The 23,248-nt window shown below is 37.1% G+C and overlaps 1 protein-coding gene across 2 annotated transcripts in view; it reads right to left on the bottom strand.

The window, feature by feature from the left end:
* The window catches only part of SNX7 (sorting nexin 7), a gene marked incomplete at its 3' end in the record, with an annotated part of 86,333 nt that overhangs the window by 12,201 nt on the left and 50,884 nt on the right, over positions 1 to 23,248 (bottom strand). The window contains exon 8 of one of the 2 annotated variants that reach the window (XM_080692648.1): positions 5,457 to 5,609. The exons of the other annotated variant lie outside the window; for it this stretch is intronic. Within the exon in view, the coding sequence (XP_080548774.1) occupies positions 5,457 to 5,609 (153 nt within the window). The remainder of the gene's footprint in view (positions 1 to 5,456; positions 5,610 to 23,248) is intronic. 2 annotated transcript variants of the gene reach the window in all.

The raw sequence follows: 23,248 nt of genomic DNA, 5'->3' as shown, positions 1-23,248 counted from the left end.
AATTTTAAATGACCCATAAATAAAAACTGGATTTGGATTTTGGAAAAGCATTAACAATATTGTTTGTTTGGCCAGAGGTATGCTTATGTAATGTTTTTCTTTATTTTTCAGAAAATGTGCTTTACCAGATTTTTCTGCCTCCTATATGCCCTTATTGATAAACATGTTTGCACTATCTACTAAGTATAAAACCCTTCTAAGATGTCTGTCCATTATGATACAAGCAACAAACACAAAGTTACATATTTCTTTGCAAGAAGCTAACATATTGTAAAGATGTATTAACTAGGTAAATACAATATGCTATTCTTTCCTAATATATTTTAACCTCCTATTGCGAAGGTCTAAGCTTGAATTTGGATGACCCAGAGTGCTGTGATAAAAATTGAATCAACAATGGATGATTTTACAAAAGGTAAATGATATTCTTAAATAAATCGATGGCATTTGACATGTGGTAATGCTTATTTCCTAGAATGCTTACCAAGCAAGTTTTTAAAAACCTCATATTACTTTTTACTTTTTTGTTTATATTTTTGAGATAGGGATCTTGCCAGGCCACCCAGGCTGGCCTGGAAACTCTAGGCTCAAGTGACTGTCCAGCCTTAACACCTAAGTATCTGGGACTTCAATTGTGTGCCACCATACCAAATTTAAAGGATGTATTCATGGTAAAAAAAATTATCAATGTTCAACTATAAGTAATTATCTAAGGTAATGAAGATACATTAGTATGATACATTAAAATTATGATTCAGTAGAAAAGCACATAAAACAAAAATTATGTAACTTAAAATAAAATTTTCACTTTAATTATCATGAAGAAGGGCCATGCAGAAAATTTTAAATTATTATCTTAATTTTACAATAGTAAATTATTTTTTGTAGTTATAATCAAATGTACAACTCTTTAAAAGAAAGACTTATTAGCATGTTTCTTTTTTATTAGTATCCTTACTTAATTTTTGTGTTTTTTTTTTTCAGGGAGCATGTGTTAATTTTATAACTAGAACAATAGGTTACAAGAACTCCCACACATCTATTAATAATTCTGAAATAAACTATGCAAAGCACTATACTGCATTCCTTCATTTTATTCACATAGCTACAAACTGCTTAATTTTGCAAAAATTAACATGAAAAGTTCCTATTATTGGAAATTTGGGCCAGATGGGGTTGGGATGGGGACTTAGAAAGCAAGAAGGCCTCTGTTATGCAGAGGGCAGGACTGGTCACAGTAGGTACTCAGAAATACTATGCAGACATATATTAATCTGCACACCTGTAATCTCAGTGACTTGGAAGGACAAGGCAGAAGGATCACAGGTTTAAGGCCAGCCTGCAAACTTAGGAAGACTTAGTTCAAAATAAAAAGAGTAAAAAAAAAAAAAAGAGAGAGAGAGAGAGAGAGAGAGAGAGAGAGAGAGAGAGAGAGAGAGAGAGAGAGAGAGAGAGAGCGCGCGCTGGCAACGTAGCTCAGTGGTGAAGATCCCCTGGATTTGATGACAAGTGATGGGAAAACAAACAAAACAAAATACTCCGATGTGTGCTAGACCTTTGACTACAACCTCAGGATAGCTCTTATGAATGCTCTACTCTTTACTATAATCAAACTGCCCTTGATGTGTTAGAGACAAATAAAACAAAGACATTAAGATAATCAAAAGACCTCCAAGCAGGAAAGCAAAGAAGGTAAGGGCCGAGGTCTGTTGGTCTTCTCCTTAATAACAAAGGTGATGTCGCTGGACTAAATAGATATTTTTCCCATTTGTTCTGTGTGTGTGTGTGTGTGTGTGTGTGTGTGTGCACAAACCTGCACATGCCAGCCTCTTGCACCTATCTTTCCAAAATATAATTGTTCTGTTTTATAGCTGTTGCCAAACCCAGAGCTATTCTAGAGCAATTACTAACCAGCTGTACTTTCCTGCCATAAACTCCAAACGAGCAATCAAAGCCCACTGGTTAGAGGACATACGAGAACTAAATAAATAAATGAATTCATTGATACTGATATTGAGCTTTCCTAAGAATAAGCTGTTCTAATTCATTGCATCTGCCCAGGATCACTTCCTCTGGAGTCATCTTCACTGTTAGTAGACACATCTCCTGTACCTAGAGAGGACTGATTTGAAAATATCCAAGCCCTTCTTCTATCATGTCATATTTTATTGTTTTGACATTCCTTTCATATTAGCAGAAAATCTTTTTTTGCTTATTTCAGTTCCATTGTATTGTCATACGCTGCATAACATTTCAGTCAACAACAGACCCTACGTAGACTTTATTACCTAGTGATATCACAGTTATCTTAGTTTGTATATGAATACTCCACATTGCTCACACAGAGATGAAACCATATAAGGACATGTTTCTCAGAATAGAGCCTGGTTGCTTAATGACAAAGGACCATGCTTTGAAAGCATTTATGCTGTTCAATTGGAATTTTTGTTTACCTGTGATTTTATTCTCTTTTTTTTAAAGATCCAATAACTTTACACTTAATTATTAGTCAGACAAAACAGAATGGAAATAAAATTTTACCTACTCATACTTGGAATTACTAGTTTTGTATGCGAAGACAATTGTCTCCAAATAAACTCATACATCTAAGAACAACATTTCAATATGATAATTAGAGTCTGATTCAGAGCCATACCTTATGTTTATAATTTCACTCCTCTTTCCCTTTGATATTTAAATTTAAAGCTACAAACAAGCTGAGGCCACTTCACTTCATACAAATAAATCCAAAGGCAAATGTTTATACCCCATTTTGTCTATCATACTAAGAACAGACCCCTTTGGGGATTTATCTATTAAAATGTTGATGAAAAAAAGCAGTATTTCTGTTAGAACATGATTAAATTAAACAGGGGTATAAGGATTGTGAAACATTCCACTTCCCTGCATATCTGAAGTATTCTGAAGTTAGGAGATAAAAGCAGATTGTGGCTGTTCAAGCCTCAAAGTCCTTCGGCTAATTAAGAAACCTTGATTATATAAGGGCTCCATGTTTCTGATTATCCTTTAGTGGACTTATGTGCCAAATACATAAAAAAATTTTCACTCAGAAAACAACAAATAGCTGAAGCTGTAAGTGTCTTTTAAAGTTATATTAAAGAAAATCTATGATTCCTCCAAGTTTTATACATCTAAGATGTACTGCAACTGATACATTTTTAGAAACAGTAAGAAATATAATTCACTTGGGGGAAAAAGTTAAGAATATAACTTACTGATATAAACTGCTATAATGAACATAATTTATAATATGAAAAGATTAATGTTAATTTAACTATTTTTCAGAAGACAGTGTTTTATACATAAATTGAATTCAATCTATGACAATGAAAAAAACACGTTTATGTTACTATAGTCAAAACCTAAAGACTAGTTAGAGTTTGATGGAATTGTTATGCTTTCTCTTAAAAAAAAGTCCAAATTTAGAAAAATGTGTCAAACCTTATTTAAAGAAAAACACATTTTATTAGTTATGTAATTTTTATACCTTAATATACTTGTTTTATAAACGGTAATAACGCATAATATATTGTACATTCTAAAATTTTTAAGGCATTTTCTTGTAAATTTTCTCTGCTGATGTTCATTACAATTCTGTAATGTCAGCATACAGAAGTTTTACATAAAAGGAGATAGTTATTACTGTGGATTTAAACAGTTAAGTGGACGCCGGGCGTGGTGGCGCACGCTTGTAATCCCTGCGCTTGGGAGGCAGAGACAGGAGGATCACACAGGTTCGAAGCCAGCCGCACTGGCTTAAGAGACCCTGTTTCCAAATAAAAATATAAAATAGGTCTGGGAGTGTAGCCCGGAGGTAGAAGGGCTTCCAGGGACCAGAGTACCACCAAGAAAATTAAAAAATTTAAAAAAATAAACAGTTAAGTGGTAATAATACTTTATATGGATATATATGCTTCATTAAAATATATTTAAAGCATTCAAAATCTGAGGCTTGTGGAAAATTCTTTTTAGACACCTGTGAGTCCATATGGTAACCTCCCTGCTAAACGCTCTTCAGTGGTTTCTGTTTCCCTTTGAATGAATGATAAAAGAGTAAAATCCTAATGTGGTCTTCAGCCTAATTAGAGGACTCAACATTATCTCTATCCTTTCTTCCTCTAAAATAGGGCCTCTGTAATTCAAACAAGTTCTCTCGATGTTCTTCTGGGAATGCTTTCACCCATATGATTTCTCTGCCTGCACCTCTATTTCTCATGTCTTTATCTGGTGACCTCTTATTCATTACCAAGTCTCAGCTTAAACTTATTCTCTGAGGCAACTTCCTCATTCCGTTACAACAGGAGAAATGCCCCTCCAATGTCTGTCTTTACTGAAATTTACACTAACTTCATGAGCTGAGCTTTTGATGAACTCTTTCCCTCTGTCTGTAACTATAGGAAAAATGGGTTGTGTTTCCCTTGCATTCTGTGATCTCTTTTTATCCATAATCTTTCTCTGTGTCCCCATAGTGTCTGGTAATAGCAGGTGGTCAAGTTACTCTTACTGAACAAAAATATCAGCATCACTCTTACTGCACAAAAATACCAGTAAAATATAAAAATATAATATTTTTAATATTTCAAAACAATATTTTTCAATTTAAACCTTTTAAACTGATAAGCACTATAGACTATAAAACATCATTCCCTCAATTTACCAATTTTTTATATTCATTAATCCAGCCAGAGATAAGATTAAAGATATGTATTTAAAATATTTTTCTTAGCTGGGCGTGGTGGCGCAAGCTTGTAATCCCCACGCTTGGGAGGCGGAGACAGGAGGATCGCGCAGGTTCGAAGCCAGCCTCGCTGGCTTAAGAGACCCTGTTCCCAAATAAAATAAAAAAGACGTCTGGGAGTGTAGCCCGGAGGTAGAAGGGTTCCATCCCCAGTACCACCAAAAATAAATAAATAAATAAATAAATAAATAAATAAAAATAAAACATTTTTTCCTAGAAAAAGTAGGATTAGAACATGTAGGGCAAAGAAAAGTGATAGTGTATTATAAAATTCATTTGAAAAAGTACCTTCTCTGAAGAAAAGTTAATTGTATAATAAAAAGCATTATTTATAAAGAAAAATAACTGGGTCTTTTTTGAATGCCCTCTTGGTCCCATCGCTCTAAAAATGGCTACCTGAGCCTGAGACAGCAGGGATACAGGATATTAAGGACAGGCTCTGATTTTCTGTTTTCTTCAAACTTCTCTCCTTTTCTTTGAAAGCACTTTATAATATAGAAAAGAGAGAAAGGGGGGAGTAAAAATGAACATGAACACCATGGTTACCGGCAACTCCTCTGGCATTGAGCTGCCAAAGGCGCTTCTGATAAGAAACTTGGTTCTTTACATTGACTCTTTCAACACAGGGTAAGTAGAAAACCAAAGAGGATACAGCTACGTCTTAAAAACCGAGGGGCCACGAAGCGTCAGCAGCTACCTGTTCATAGTAGCGGATGTTCTCCTCCGCCATGTCTGTAAATGCTGACTTGATGTCGTTCTGCATATCTTGTTTCCATCTTTCCCAATCCGCCTTCAGGGCATTATTAGCACATTCCACTCTGTCTTCCAGCTTGCAGATCGCTCCTGTAAGCTGAAGCAGGGCAGAGAGGAGAAACTGATCCACCTAGTCTCGCTATGAGGTGCATTCATTGAATTTAAGTAGAGCATGATATTAAAACACCTTAAGAATAACTTTTATTCTTGAAGCGTCATCCGTACTTATCCCATGTTCCAGTTAGAAAAAGGACACTGGATTCAGGCAGGGGTGCCAAGCAAAGTTGTAAGGTCTGCCACCAAATTAGCACTTGACCTCGGCTCAAACCGGAGCTTTAGTTGTACCACTTAGAAAACAAAGGAATTTGTACAACAAAATTGCCCGAAAATTCTCTTGTACTAACATTCTTATTATTACTGTCATTTCTGGCCATCACAATTATGCTAGATGGTATGATATAATGTGAAATGACGTGACATGCTATGATATGGTTTCATTCACTTCAGCTCCCCAGTCTTGGGCCTCATTTTTTAATTGTTTTGAATTGAGACCCCAATGAACTGACATGTTATAACATCCAGATCACGGTGTCTAGTATAGTTAGATATAGAACGACCCCTTGAAGAGCTCATGAATGGATATTTGGAGTTGATGGAATTGAGTCATGAGGGTTTATCTGGGTGGTGGCTTAAATCAGACCCGAAGGGCGTGGTTGGAAGGAGGTGGTTCCCTGAGCTTGTATCACTGGGGATTATATGCAGTTACCCTTCCCTTGCTCTCTCTTTTACTTCTGGTCTTCATGATGTGAGGGCAAAGCCTAGTTCTCTCTCTCCCTGCCATCAGGCCCTGAGATGCCCACAGTCCTTGGCCTCACAAGGACTGAACTCGGAAACCACAAGCTAATAAATCTCCCTGCCTTTGAATTCTGTGGTCAGGTCTTTTGATGACAGCTGTGATGATGCTGATGAATACAGTGTTCAACTTGGAGGGGATCAACTTGCAAATTTTCACTCAGATAACTGGTAACAAAGGCAGGTTTTATGTCGAAATGCCCGACCCATAGATTATTAAATTCCTGTAGACAAACTTAGTGTGATAGATATTTACAATCTCCTCCCTCTTATCCACCAAAGTTTGAGCATGTAATCCACTAGTTGTTATTTAAGTGCCTTGGTGGTGCCAGGCATTTACTTAGGACCTGGAGACTCAGTAGTGAATACGAAACACCAGAATCCCTGCTTTTGGCAGAGCTTCTACACTCTCCTGGGAAAGACAAACTATAAGCAAAATAAATAAAATATGAACTATCACCTAGTAATAAAAGCTAGAAAAAAATGAGGCAGGTGGGTAAGAAATGTTATTAGGATGCTGACATTTTTGGTAAGGTGACCAAGGAGAACCAATTAATAAAATATCATTTGAATAAAACTCTGAAGTAGATGTGAGTATACCATAGGATACTCAGTGGGAGAGGCATTCTGGCACAAGAAACTGCAAGGGCACTGAAAGCCAGCTGAGGTACCTGTTTATAATCCTAACATTTGGGCGGCTGATGCAAAAGGATGGCAGGTTCAAGGCCAGCCTCAGCCACATAGTGAGATTTAATTTCAAAAAATAAAAATAAGAAGGGGGAGCTGTATATAGGAGGCAGAGGGTCCCTGAGTTCAATCCCCTGTCATGGTGCATATAGGAGGCTGAGACGGGAGGACCCCAAGTTGGAGACCAGTCTCAGCAATTTAGGTAGACCCTGATTCAAAATAAAAAATAGGGCGGAGGGGTGTAATTCATAGTTAGAATTTCCCTGGGTTCAATCCCAAGTACAATAAAAGAAAAAGTAAAGAAGTGGCGGTAGAAGGGCATTGAGCTAGGGGTGGAGGGATGACCTGCTGTCCTGGAATGAGGAGACCAGGCTTGTTGCACCAGTGAACAAACACGCTGTAGGTAAGAGGGTCAGAAGCAGTAGATACCCAGATCCCAGTGAGTCATGTCGGCCAGGGCAGGGGAGACCCAAAGCTGTCTTAGGAGAGATGACACCTTTTCTCTCAGGTTTCAACAGGGGTTTGACCACCATTTTGTAATTGAGTATGTTAATAAAGGGTCATTATGAAAAAATAATTCCTATTTTAAGCATGTTACAATGTAGAAATATCTGGGTATTGATAAGATATATTATTTCTGATGGTTGCTTGAATTAATGTTTTAATATGAAATTTCACTTCTCTGTTCATTTAAAGTGTGTGTGTGTGTTACTGGGGATTGAATACAGAGGCATTCTACCTTTGAGCTATATCCTCAGCTCTATTTTATTTTTATTTTGAAACAGAGTCTCACTAAGTTGATGGGAGTCTCTCACTACTTGCCGAGGCTGTCCTTGAACCTGCTACCTTCTTGTCTCAGCCTCCCAAGTCTGGGATTACAGGTATGTGACACCACACCTAGCCACTTCACTCTTCTTATTTCATTGCACCCATAAGTATTTTATTTTGCTAAGAATAGATATTTAAAATTCCAAATATAGATACTAAATATTATCTATGAAAGATCTACTGCAGTGTTAAGATTGACTTTCATTTTTTTTTTTTTTTTTGTAATGTGTGTGACTTTTAAACTTTCTTATTTTGTTTGTTGGGTAGAACTAATATCTTGGTGAGACCATTTACTACTTTATGGGTCTATGTACTCTTTGGGTCAGTTATTTTGCTATATCTTAGAGAACATATCTAATGAAATGTTAATTGAAAAACTAATAATGACAGGCTGTGGGTGCTCAGAGATAAGCTAAAAGTAAAACTGTTAAAAGGCCAAACTCAAAAGAGAATCTGAGTCTTCTACAAAAGCTGCAGGGCATTAAAAGGCCTCACTCCTCTGGGTTATGGGATGGAGGCTTGTATTAACACAATGTCTCTCCTGCATCCAGGATCAACAGGCATACCCACCAGCTTCACCACACTGTTACTCTCTGTTCAGGCTCTGCAGTCTAAAGTTGAGGTGCACTGGGGTGGGATTACTGACAGGGAGGCTCTCCAGAAGCTGGCTTTAGGAAACACAGTAAGAAAATCATGTTTTTATCTTCCTCCCCTTCCTGAAGAAGCTTAGCATGGGCTCACTGTCATAACAGATTTATAGTAAAGAATTCTCTTTTGTGGATCTCTAAGTCCCCTCCATTTAAGCTCCTGGGAGTGGTGGTCAGGTTGGTGGTGGTATCGCTCTGGCCAGAGCAAATGCACTCCTAGAAAAGAGGTCTTCTCTGAACTCACTCTCACCTACAGAGAGGAAGTTCTTAGCTTTATCTGTACAGATTTGGGATTAGGAAGACTAACAGGTGGTTAGAACAACATCATTTTAAGTCCTACTTCTAATTTTCAGAAACTATGTAACACTGCGTAAGAATGCTTATTGAAGTCCTAGTTTCTTCATCTAAAAATAGATATAAAATACTCATTTCATAAATATTTTTGAGAAATTGCATGAAATAAGAAATATTGAGCCACACAGTGTCTAACAATCTGCCTACTAACTGTTCTCTGTTACCATTACCATCACTACTAACACCATCATTATTGTCAGTTGGCAAAACTGACACTAGGCCCCCTCCTCTCTGGTATTTTGGTCTCTACCAACATGTCATTATTCTGCCAGTGTCTGGGTCTTAAATTGATTTCTAGTGATATTTCTTAAGCTGTTCTCACCAGTGTAAAAGATGATGCCTCTGTTTTATACATGTATGATAAGTACTTCTTGTCATTATTTTGATGGGTATCAATGAGAATTTTTTCTCTTTTGGATATGTTCTTAATGATTTCAGTTGGGAAAGGAGAAATGAAACAGGCATTTCCTCAAACTGACTCGTCTTCCCATAATTTCAATCCTAAGAAACACCAATTGATCATAAACACAAGATATCTCATTCAAAGAATGAGTTGGGCTATATCTTGCCTAACCATTGATAAAAGTGTAATATAATTAGATGTCTTTCCCTTTGGTTAACTTTAATTTTAGCAAGGTCTCCTTTGGTCCAAGGACCATGCATTCTGACTCTGCCACTTGTCCAGGCTCTGACAAAGTGATATACTCAACAAAAGTTAACCAAAGTGTGAGGCTGAGATGCCAGAAATGTTCCAAGCCATAGAAACTCCTGAGTGCTAAGTATCAATAACTTTAACTACTAAAATCTAATTCACATTTCCTACCTCAAATTAGCATGGGGAAGATAGGAATAAAGAGAATTTAAAGCTTCTACAATTCTTTTCACAGATACTGGCAGCAATTAAGTCACTGGAAAGATTGAAGAAGTGAGCACTGCTTTTTGCAAGCAAAATGTCAAAATAAGTAAAAATAGGAGCTTGTAAGATGATGACAAAAAAGGTTTCTTTTTAATAGAAAGGCTAATGGATAATTTCTAGCTTCTGTTATTAAACTCAAAATTAGCCATGTAAGTCAATGAAAGACATTAATACTAAGAACCCAAACCAAACAATATTTCCTGCAATATCACATACCTCTAGTAAAAATAACAGAAGTAATAATGATCATTTACCGTGTATCTGCCATGAACCATTGTGTTAAGCACATTGTATGTGTTTTACATACAGTATTTACTTAATTTGACTAAGTATGTTGTAACTTGGGGATTATCTTCCTGTTGAAAATGTGAAAAATGGGAGAGTTGACAAAGATAACAGTTACTTGTGGCACAGCCAGGATTTTAACCCAGGTCTGCCAGATAACACTCTGCCTACATTGACTGAATGGGACCAGGGTGGGGCTAGCTGGCCTGTGATTTTTAAATTAAATTGATTCAACTTTTCTCTCAAGGAGTTTATAAGCTATTAAGATACAGATATGTAAAACTAAAGCAAACTCCAGAGACCATAATAAAACACAGAATGCAATATATACCGCCTGAAGGGAAAAGATGAAAGTAGCATATGAAGATACGGGATGTATGATTGATTCCAATTGTGGGGGAAGGGTCATTTTGACTGCTAATGCACTGGGCAGTGACTGGGGCAGGGAAACACCTAGTGGAGGGAAAGGCGTGAACACAACTGCAAAGACACTGTGCTATGGAGTCTGACAGAAGCTAGCCTGCTCTGGAGTCCAGAGTGGGTGAGGAGAAAAGAAATGCCAGTGGAAAGGTGGATTTAAGATTGACCACTAGAGGGTGGAAATGAGGAGCAAGAAATGGATTCTGTAGGGAAGGAGAAGTCACTGAAGGTTTTTGTCCAGGCCAGAGCTATGCTTCAGACAGATTCTTGAGGTATGCAGGGATAATTATAAGGGACAAGAAAGAAGAGGGGAGGGAAAGAAACCATTTAGCTTGAAGTGGAACCAAGGAGAGAACCAAGAAAAGCATTAAAGAGGACTTGGTTCCTTCCCACTCACTCAGCTTTCACCAGCATCCAACTCTGCTGCCAGGAACTAAAATAGAGTGTGGAGAAATAGACTTTGCCCTCATGAACTCCTGCTGACAGGGGAGAAGGAAAAGCGACTGGGTAAAGAAAACACGAAGGGAATTCCATGCAAAGCAAACTGCAGGTGTGACTTCACAGAAGCATGTTCACTTTGACGTTTTTTTGAACAATAGAGGCCTGTCCTTGGAGCTGGGACCTTAGAGAATGAAAAGAAGAGCCAAAGTGAGGACTCATAGGCAGGGGGCTGTCGGGTCCTACAGGAGCTTTCCTGAGGGTGTTTGGATTTAGTAGAGAATAACTGAAAAAAAGGCAGCAGGGAGAATCAGATTCTTGATTCTAGGAAAACTGAGGAAACAAAATGCCGAGGAGGAGCAGAATCAGGGGAGTTTGGCGCCTGGCTTGAAGCAGCCTTTGGGAGAAAAGTCCTTTGCTGATAAGGTGAACTGGAAGAACAGGCAGGGTAGGGTGGGGCAGGCAAGAATGCCTGAAGGCAATACCGGTAACACAGACACTCACTCACCCCGCACTGTCCTGTCTTGCCTGGCGAGGCGTACTGTTACATAAACATTCAAACCCATTCAGCTGCACACAGGGCAATAGACTTCAATTCTGGGATGCAACAGGAATCAAGATCACTTCCGAAGTGACTTTTCTACATTAATTTAGATGCTTTAGGCAAGTTGGGAAATGATATACCAGTTGACAGCTGAGTGGTACCCAAGCAGAACTGAATATCTGAGTTAATAAGAAAGTAGAGCTGTATGTCTAAGGAAAAGAAGTAAAACTACAAGTAAAGTATCTTAGAGAAGTGTTTTCCCTCACAGAGCAGCTATGTGCAGCTGTTCTCTTTTGGGATAGATTTCTCTACTCCATTAGTAGGTGCTACAGTCTGGATCTAGAATGTCTGCCAGAGGCCCACATGCTAAATGTTTGGTCACCAGCCTGTGGCTATACTGGTAGGTAATAAGACCTTTAGAAGGTGGTACCTAGTGAAGGAAATTAAGTCAATGGCAAAGGGACCATGGACTATAACCTCTGAAACTGTGAGCCAAACTAGACCTTTCTTCCTTATAAATCAATTCTCTCAGTTATTTTGTTGTAGTGATAGAAAACTGACTAACACACAGGAGTTTTCATTTGATATTTTAATACTCAAGGAGCTTTCCTTCTAGGGAAAAAAAGAACAGTTGTTTCTATAAAATAAATGATCTGCCTCATTAAAATGCACAAATATATGACTATATTCATTGCCTGTAAACATTTTTTAAGATAACTACTTATTTTGAAGTGGTAAGCTTTTGGAGTTGTGTGAAAACTGTAAAACATTTCACTATTTTTAAATAATTTGATTGTCACATTTAATTAAATAGAAGCTTTAATTTTGGTGCATCTATAGTGCATCATGGTGAGAAATATAAGCAAAAACAGGAAACTTTTGTATGTGTAGTGACTAGCTTATGGAAAAATTGATATAAAAATAACTGAAAATATTTCAATTAAAAGCCCCCCCAAAATAAGGCAATGTCAGAGAATATAGAAGTAGTTAATGCTCATCAAGAAAACCAACCTAGGAGAACTGTATACTAAAAAGATAATAGATCACATTCACTGAGTTAATATATTTTTTTTCCTGTCTACTATGGGCAAGGCATATGGCAGAGGCAGGAGGTACAAACAATTTAATGAGCACATAGTTTCTTGAGGCACTTGGCTAAATTAACCTTATAGAAACAAGATTCTTGAATTCTGGAGTTTTCTTTTGTTCTGGAAAAAACTATAGGATTAAACTCTTCATTTTCTTTTCAGTTAAAAACTTTTGCTGGGAGGGAAACTTAATTAAACTTTGGTAAGCTTGTAATATATTTCATTAAAAATCCTACTCTTCTTACAAAGTGACCACGCAGAAACAGAATATGCTGAGAAGGGATAAAGTCACAGAGAATGAAATTATAGGAAATAATGAAGCAATAGTATGAAGATCACACCAAAAATAACCCCACTGTTAACAGCACCACATTAAATGTTAAAGTCATATTTAATGACTATACTTCATTATTTCTCATCCATGGAAAGTGTACTCCAAGGGCTGGGGGGAGGGATGTCAAACAGGCAAAAGAGGCATGAGGTTCAGCTGGTGTCATATTCTATCAAAATGGGAGGTGGCCCAGATTCAGCTGAAGGGGGTCCATCATGTACTTGCCATATTAGACTTGTTTCTTTGATTCAGTTAAAGATTGTCCAGAGAATTATCCTATAAGGATAAGGGCCCAGATACCAGGTGTGATGGCACACTACTGCAATCCCAGTACTTGGGAGACTGAGACAGGATGATCATAGGTTCGAAGCCAGCCTCAGCAACTTAATGAGGCTGTTAGTAACTTAGCAAGACTCTGTTTCAAAATAAAGAGATGGGATGAGGGGGTGTATCTCAGAGGTAGAATGCTCCTGGCTTCAATTCCCAGCAACACACACGCGCACGCGTGCGCACACACACACACACATACACACAACATGTAAATAAATAAAAATAAAAGGGCTAAGAAGAGATATACTGGGTTCCATAAACACCAGCTGCAGCTCTGAGCCTGGTCAAAATGTTGTGAATATTTCTAGGTCATGTGGAAAGTTAGAAAGACAGTGTTGGTGAATCCAAACATTACTAAAAGAAAGCCTACCTTCTAGCTGCATGGCCACATGAGCCTGTCTTTCTCATTACAGGTCATTAGACTATTTTTCACAGTTATTTAATTTTTGAAGAACATATGGCGGCTAATAGCACCATAGGTGCACTCAATATCTCAAGTCTATTAAATTATTTTTGACTCTTAAACTCTCAATAATGAGTTGAGGTAAAACCAATCTGAAGTTCTACAAGATTCTTATAATTTTCATTAATGGTTTATTTTACTGATAAATTTTAATGGTAAAATTTAATTTTCTATTGCTTTTACACATTAAAATTTGCAAGAATGTATCTTAAAATAGAACCAACAGAAACAGAACATTTGAGACATTAGAGAAAAATTATATGAATCTAGGCAAATACATGAATAAATTAGGTTTTAGCCAAATGATTAATATAATAAAGTAAAATAATCTTTTCATAGAAAAGTATTTTAAAACAGTATTTACTACCTTTATAGAAAAGCTTAAAGTGACAGAACCTTTTATTTACCTTGTTTTCTTTTCTTTCTTTTTTTTTTTTTTGTGGTTCTGGGGACTGAACCCAAGGCATTCTACCTCTGAGCTACACTCCTAGCCCTATTTTAATTTTTACTTGGAAATAGGGTCTCCTCAAGTTGCTGAAAGCCTCACTAAGTTGCTGAGGCTGGCTTCCAACCTGTGATCTTCTTGTCTCAGCTTTATGTTGTGGTGGTGGTGGTGGTGGTGGTGGTACTGGGGATTAAACTCAGGGGCATTCTACCTCCAACCTATAATTCCAGCCCATTTTCTATTTCAGTTTTGTTAACAGGGTCTCTCTAGGTAAAAGTTTCAATAAGTTGCTAAGGCTGGTCTCAAACCTGTGATCTTCCTGTTTCAGTCTCCCAAGTACTGGGATTACAGGCATGTTCCATCACATTCAGCTGACAGAACGTTTTAGAATCTTATAAAAGAAAGATGCTTTTCTGACAGGATGTTATCTTGGAAACTTTATTTATAAATGGAAACCTCTATTTATAAATAAAATATTACAGGTATAAATTTTATTCTTAAAAGTGTAGGACAGCAAATAGAATATTGAAACTATTTTTTAACTTGTTAAGAATATAGTCCTCAAATTGTTTCTAGAAATGCTCTATAATAATTAAAATTTAAAGAAATTCTGCAAAATAGGATTATTTGTATACTTATTAATTAAGAGGTAAATACAATGAATCCAGAGTATACCCATTTGATCTAACACTAAACATTTGTTAGGGTTTTGAAAGCAATTAGTACTTTCTCCCTAGAGAGTAAAAATGTGCTTAAAAAATGATTGGGAGAAGCCTTTTGCTCTTAAGACTTAAATGTGACTTAATTATTATGTCAGTATCTTTTCTACTATGTATTCATTATAGAGACAAGCACTTTCAAATCTACCAATAGAAATAACAATTATTTTAATTCACTCAGCTATCCTATAGCTATATTCTATATTGTATATCATCTTAGAAGTGACCTTTGAGAGCTTATTGGGACATTCTGACAGAATGTACAGCTATTTAGGAGTTACTCTGAAATAGCTCTGAATTTGGCAACAACAATGAAAGGCATTAGCTTTTGGAGAGATGGTACAAGATAATGGGAACCAATCTACCTAGTCAGAGAGATGAGTGACATTAACTTTTTCTTTTGGTGGTACTGAGGATGGAACCCAGATGCCTTCTATCTCTGGGCTACTATAGATGGAACCCAGATGCCTTCTACCTCTGGGCTACACTCCCAGACCTATTTTATATTTTATTTGGAAACAGCGTCTCGCTAAGTTGCTGAGAGCCTCACTAAGTAGCTGAGGGTGGCTTTGAACCTGCACAATCTTCCTGTCTCAGCCTCCCAAGCATGGGGATTAAAAGCATACGCCACCACGCCCAGTGATATTAACTTTTTTTATTATAGAGATAACAAGTAGCCCTGATCACCTTCACATTTTTGCTTAAAAGCTTTATGATATGCCAGGTATGGTAGAGAAGGATCACAGGTTTGAGGACAGTCTCAGCAAGTAGTGAAATTAACACCAATCCATAGAGACATTGTTTGAAAATAAAAATAAAATAGGTCTGCAGGAATAGCTTGGTGGAAGAATACCAACCCTGGGCTCAATCCCCAGTAACATACACACACACACACACACACACACACACACACACACACACATGAAAGTTGTACAATCATCTCACTATCTTTGGCTTCTAATATGTCAAGGACGGTTTGATAGTTAATTAGGAGTAGGGAATTCACAAGAGGTACTGAAGTCATGGTGAAGCACAGGGGGAGTTAGCAAAGGCAACCAGGACCCAGAACATCTGCAGCACACAGTAGATGCTTAGTGTATACCCACTAAGTGGCCAGCTCTGTGAGGAGCCCCACCCTGGTATCACCTGTGGAATCTCAGTTCACCTTCTAACTCCTGGAGATGGCTTTCCTTCCCTTACTTCAACTGGCCCAACACTCGGTAGGTAACACAAAAGGAGGACCTGGCACGAGATGCAGGTCCCCATAAGTGCTTTTCATGACTGCAAACTATTTCTCACTGATACGTTTTGCTTCCAGAATATAGATTGCTTTTATAAATATTTTAATCATTCATGTTCTTGCAAAACTATTCTCCACCAAAATGAATCTATTACCTTCAAGAAAAGAAAAATGAAATCTGGTATAAAGTATGCATTCAGTTAACAAATCTTTGTTTTGAAGTCCTACTATGTAACAGGTATTGGCCCAGGCATGTGGCAAAGGGCACAGGGATAAATACAGAAGGGAAGGTCCCTTCCACTGGAAGCCTACAGTCTAGCAGCAAACAAAGATCTTCATTGCATTGGGTATTCTCTCTTTTCTTACCTAAATTTAAAAATCTACCAATGAATTTTTTTCTCTTTTTTAGAAAAAATTATATAATAAAAAAGCAACTCCCAACTTAAGAAATCCAGCATATCTGGAATTAAAAAATTCCCATAAAAATGGAGATGGATCTTTATATCCAATACCTATTCTATTGCAATAAGTATTCACTCAATGCAATTATAACACACACTAACATAAGTCAATCCAATGTAATCAACTTAGACGTGATGACGTCCTCATTTCCCATCAAGGTTTAACAGAGGGGCTCCTGAGCCGCATGGGCTAGACTCTGGGCACCATTCTACTGTGCTCTCAGAAGAGTGGCCTGAGATGCTGCATGGGTAATAGTGACTCTATCTTTCCCCCATTCTCCACCAACCCTGATAGACCCTGGCTTAGGGCTGCTGTGACGCAGGCCACCTGTCAGATGTGGTTTCCTCATATGTAAAATGAGAAAGCACTTGCTTCCTAGAATAATCTTGTATAATGTGTTAGCAACGTGCACTTCTAATATGTAAGAGTTAGAGTGGCCCCTGGCGTGATTAGGAAGGGATCTTGTTAGGGTGTCAGAACTGTCCTGACACACATGCCCTCTTAGAATTCACTTGCCTTATGTTTGAAATCTCTGTGGCAAACCAGCATAAGCCAGGAATAACAGTCACAGTGGACATAAGTTACTTTACTAATAGCATAGAAAGTTCTCCAAAACCCCAGTGTGCCGGAGAGTGTTGATAGCTGGACTAAAGACCATCTCAGGCCCAAAAGTTAAGTAAGGCTAGTCCATAAGGTCTTTCTACAAATAAGCCCAGAAATGGCTTCTATTTTAAAGAACTGAATTGCCATCTCACTTCAATAAATTATTTTTCTCTAATCCAAGAAGTATTAATTCTTTGCAAATTATGGAATAATAAATCTCTTAGACAAAATATACCACAGAACATTTCCCCTGACTCTAAAGTGTTTTATACTTCCTAGTAACTAAGAAATCCTGCCTAGAAAAATATAAATAAATAACTAATAAATAAATAAAAGCAAAGACTCCCATACTTCCAGTTTTACCAGTATGCTTTTACTTACTCTTCTTTATTAAGGATCAGTTTTTGGAAAAGATTAATTCTTCCAGTAAGTTACTATATGCCAAGAACGCATGCGAGGCACAATGCTCCTATGTGAAATATTTCCCTTCCTTTCTGATTCAGTTGTGAAACACTTTCTTCACAGAGGAAAATCTCAATACGTCCTTCCCAGTGCCAACAATGAGACCAGGATGGAAGGGATTAATATGTTATTCTCAGATTGGGATTCTATACCCACATTAATACTCAGTGATATTCCAAAGAGTCTGAAAAGACAAATAAATACAAATGATAAAAAAATTGGCATAGCAGCACAGTTCACAATACTAAAATTATAGAACCAGCCTGGGTATCCATCAAAAGATGAATAGATAGAGAAAATGTGCTACATACACACAGTGGGATTCTACTCAGCCACAAAGAAGAACAAAATCATGTCATCTGTAAGAAAAATAAATGAAATTTAGAGGTTATTAAGCTAAGCGAGATCAGCCAGTCTAGAAAGTCAAAGGTCCTATGTATTCTCTCCTATATGGAAACTAGAAAAAAGCAGGAAACAAAAGAGATTTGAGATAAATGAGGAGAGAGACCATTGGGATAGTGGAAAAGGAGGGGGAAAAGGAGGACTGAGGAAGGAAACAGTTCAAATAATGCTCTGTCCATCTACTAAGGGATCACCACCAATCTCACTAACATGTACAGGAAGGGAGGAGGGGGAGAGGGTAGAATCCTGAGGGAAATGCACCAGGTGCTGCGTGCACATATGTGTGTATTATTTTGAACCTCACTAGGATGTGTAATTACACTAGTGAACATATTTATTATTATTATTATTGTTATTATTATTAATTATTGTGGTACTGGGATTCCTGGAAACCCTTCTACCTCCGGGCTACGCTCCCAGACACCTATTTTTTATATTTTTATTTTGAAACAGGGTCTCGTAAGCGAGCCTGTGTGATCCTCCTGTCTCCGCCTCCCAAGCGCAGGGATTACAAGCGTGCGCCACCATGCACAGCTGACTAGTGAACATATTTAAAGGCACGTAATCCAGAGCTGCAGAAGGTCTTGAAGAAAAAAATTAAACTTCATGGACAGATGATAAAGGAGACTTAAGAGTGAAGTATTTAAGCAATTATTCTATTTTAAATTTTCTAGCTAGTCCCCTTTTTTAACATGCTTTTTATCGGTGCGTTGTAGTCTCAACATCGTAATGTAAATCATGTTGACAGTGACGTATGTGCACACAGCACTTGATGGGCCTCCCCTTCCCTGGCTGCCTCTCCATCTCCTCCTTTCCTGTACAGAGTATGGATTTTGACGTTGGTATTTCCACATATGTACACATAGTTCATGGTAGTAATTCCTTCTATGAACTTCACTCTTCCCCTTCCCTTTCCTTTTAGATGGTTCTCAGATAATCCTTCCCAGAACAGCATTTATATACATGCTAGGGTTTTCTTTTTCTTCCATCTCTTACTATCTCAGTCCACTGTCAATTTTTAATTATTCATTAGAAATAGCATTTGCTCTATTTGTCTTGCTCTGGTAAGACCCGGGTCCCTTGAGCTGTTTGACAAGGTCCCAGAGAGAGGAGGACTCCAGCAAGGCAGGCTTACCTTGACCCTGTTTGGTATTCTGTGTTCTAATTGGATTATTAATCAAGGCAAAGGATCTGGGTGGTCTCAATGAAACATGCTGTTCTTTACATATGAAGATGTTACAGGAAAAAAGGTATTAAGAAACCTGAGAATTACTCAGAAATTCATAAATCCCAAATAGTAAGAATCTAGCTACTAGCTGAGAAATATGTGTAAAAATATGTTTGGCCAAAAGTTGTTAGTACCAAATATTTCAGTGTAAAAGCATATAAAAATAAAGCATTGACTCCGAATGGCAGAGTAATGCCTCCAAAAAAGGCTGTCTCTCTTTCCCTCAAGTCGCTGACTCCTCGCCAACCTTTGAGAACCTCTGAATTGGCTGGAGATGGTCTTCAGCATTGCTCTTTCCTGATGTGATGTGTTTTGCCATGAGTGGCCGCACATCTACTTTGCACCATGTACTGAGTGAATATGAGAATTTGTAAACGGAACAAATAAGTAAAATATTAGTGATAAATCAGGACTTATTAGTTTATCAGTTTTCCAATATTTATGTTTTTACATTGTAAATACTACAAACATGTAAAAAGTGCATGTACCTACCCCCAAAGGCATATATCACAAAAATCTAAAAAAATAATATAACTTGTAGATGATAGTTATTCTCACTTAAAAATGTCATTACTGTTTTCCTTTATAAATGATGTCTCTAATTTTTCCTTTTATGGAAAAAAAGAATAACCATGAAATCTATTTATTCAAATGCTAAAATTTTCAACTCACAATCAGGAAAGCTCAGAAATTATCATTTCGAAAAGTTCTTAAAAATAACATACCTAAATAAAAAGATTTCAATTGCCACTCCATCAGAAGACAATAGAAAATTCAAAAATTCAATTCTAATCTGACAGCTACCTCTTCTTAACAAGCATTAATTAAATTGCAGGGGAGAGAGAAGAGGGCTTTTAACAATAAAATTGTATTATTTTCTGATTCGTGAGAAGGTAAGATGTGTCTGAAGAAATTAGATGCTTGATTATACAATGCTGCTCAGGCATACATGTGATTACTAAGTAGTACCTTTTTTATATACTTCATAATACATGCTTTTCTCAGAAAGTAGAAGCCTCTCTCCCTGAAACTCAGTGCCAATTTTTTTTTATACAAATGTAACTTGTTCAGTAAAATACAACGCATTTTCTAAAAATGACAAATTGAGTCATAAAACACCCACAAACGTAGTTGACACATCACCTTTCAAGCCAACACCTCCAACGGCATTAACATCCCACAAATAATAATTATGCTTTTTTTGCTACACTGCAGGCACAGAAAGTCAATTATTTAAATGATAGCATTCTAGGAAATGAAGATACCACCTCTGAATCTTCTGCATAGCAAATGTACATTGAAATAAGGAAGATTCATGACCTTTTAGGTGTTTCCAGGAGTTCCATTAATTTAAAAAAAACCTTTTAAAAAGAAAGGTGTTTCCTTTAAAATAAAACAACAACAAAAAACTTCAAAGTCTTTTAACTTTTGATATGTGATAATTTTATGTATTTAAGCACATATCTAGGCCAAAAAGAAGTATACTATATTAAATTATAGCAATATGCTACTTAACCATTAGATTTTTGAGGTAAAAAATTATTTCAGTGCCTATCAGCCAGTCTCAGAAAGTCAAGGGTCATATGTTTTCTCTCATACGTGGAAGCTAGAACAAAAATGGAAAGCAACCAGGCATGGTGGTATATGCTTGTAATCCCAATACCTGGGAAGTTGAGACAGGAGGATCGCAGGCTCATGGCCACGCTCAGCAACTTGTTAGACCCTCCACAAGAGTTAGTGAAACCCTGTTTCAAAATAAAGGATAAAAAACTGGGCTGGGGGTATAGCTCAGAAATAGACTGCTCCTGGATTCAATGCCCCATAACACACACACACACACACACACACACACACACACACACACACACCAAAACAGGAAGCAAGGGCATCTTTACAGTGGAAGAAGACTGAGGGAAGGAGGGAGGAAGGGAAAAATCAAAGATTGAGAAAATGCCCAATTCAAATTAGGCTATAACCAAACAAGGTTTCACTACCAATTTCACTAACATTTTCAAGAAGGGGAGAGAGGAGAAAAGGCCCACTATACAAAGGGAAACACACCAAGTAATGTGTCATATATGTTTATATCACTTTAAATCTCACTATTATCTATTTAATTATATTCAAACAATAAAAGTATATAAAATTTATTTCAAAAGAAAATCTAAAACTTTATTTTACATACCTTTAAGGTCTCACAATTTTGTCTGAAATGTTATTTTACTTACTGCTTAACCAAACAATATCTAACATATTACCTATTACCTCCTTTTTCAATATGCACTTATATGATACATATTATCTTTCCCAGTTTACTAATACAGGAAAGCAAGGCTTACTGAGGTTTATGTAACTCATTTTATAATTTCCACCTAGAACCTAGGTCCTCTAAGCTTGTGATCCAAACCTCATCACACTACAAAACTCCAAGATGGAGTATTGTGTGAACTTCAGGGTATGTATAAGACTCCTCACATTTACATGCATAGTTTTTAATACAGATAAAAATACAGAAATATAGTAGCATGAACGAATAATCTATATATTAAAAAATGAACATATATTGAGAGATATACTAAAAGGTAGTTAGGTGACAGAGCATGTACTAATTTGATGTTTGTCCCAAAGGCCCACGTGTTAAAGGGTTGGTTTCTAGCCCATGGCACTGATAAGAGCATCTCACTGGGAGTGTGCCCTTGAAGGGTATCACAGGATGCTAGCCTCTTCCTCTCTTTGTTTCTCAGTTGCCATGAGGTGAGCATCTTTCCAGCCTTGTGCTCTCACCATGATGTGCTACGTCCCATAGGCCCCAAAGCAACAGGGCCAATCACTCTCAGAATGTAACATCTACAACTGTCAGCCAAAATAAACCTATCTGTATTGTAAGTGGATTAAATCAGGCATTTTGTTACAGTGACAAGAAGCTAACACAGTGTGTAATCAAAACGTCCAGCGTCAACCATATTAGCTTAGCTGTGGAAATATATATATATATATGATACTTTTAATCAGTTAACCACCCACCCCAATGTTTCTTTCATATTTTCATTTCTTTTCTATCTGAATCCTTAGTAGAACTAAAAATTTCATGAGAAATTAACTTTCTTCTTTGATTCAATCAACCAACTACTATGCATGAAAAAAAGCTCTAAGTACTGTAACATTCTCTAAAACAAATCTACCCAAAAGATCATTCTGTGGTGACAAAAATGCTCTATTCTGGACTGTCCACCATGGTAAAAATAGTCTCATGGGACTATAAAATGTGGCTACCTCAGCTGAGGAACTGAACTTCTATTTTATTTATTTATTTATTTATTTGTTTTTTTTATTTTTTGTGTGGTACTGGGGATGAAGCCCAGGGGCTTTCTACCTCTGGGCTAAACTTTCAGATCTATTTTTTTTATAATTTTATTTGGAAACAGGGTCTAACTAAGTTGCTAAGAGCCTCACTAAGTAGCTGAGGCTGGCTTCGAATCTGTGCAATCTTTCTGTCTCAGCCTCCCAATTAATGGGATTACAAACATGCACCACCATGCCAGGCTAAATTTTTTTTTAAATCACTGTCTGTCAGCATCGTGACTGGCTTTGATAAGTTTATGTATATCAGGTTCACTGAGGTGTTTCCCTCTTCAAATCTTCCTCTACCCTTCCATTTCTTTCCATGAGGCTCTCTCCTTCACTCCACTAAGTTTTCTCCTCCTTTTTCTGGAATCCCTCCGGTGTCCCATTTTCTACCTAGCTTCAGCATATGAAGGAAAACATCTGATTGTTCACTTTTTGTGACTGACTAATCTCATTTAGCATGTTCTCTAGCTTCATCCATTTCTTTGCAAATGACATAATTTTGTTCTTCTTTATGGCTGAGTAGAATTCCATTCTGTGTATATATCCCATACATTTCTAATCCATTCATCTGTTGATAAACATCTCAGCTGCTTCTGTAGTTTGGCAACAATGAATCGTGCAGCTATAAACATAGATGTGCATGT

This window comes from Muscardinus avellanarius (genome assembly GCF_963383645.1).
Source record: "Muscardinus avellanarius genome assembly, chromosome: 3".
NCBI lineage: Eukaryota > Metazoa > Chordata > Mammalia > Rodentia > Gliridae > Muscardinus > Muscardinus avellanarius.
The sequence above is the reverse complement of the archived record's forward strand: the minus strand, read 5'-3'. Positions and strand labels throughout refer to the sequence as shown.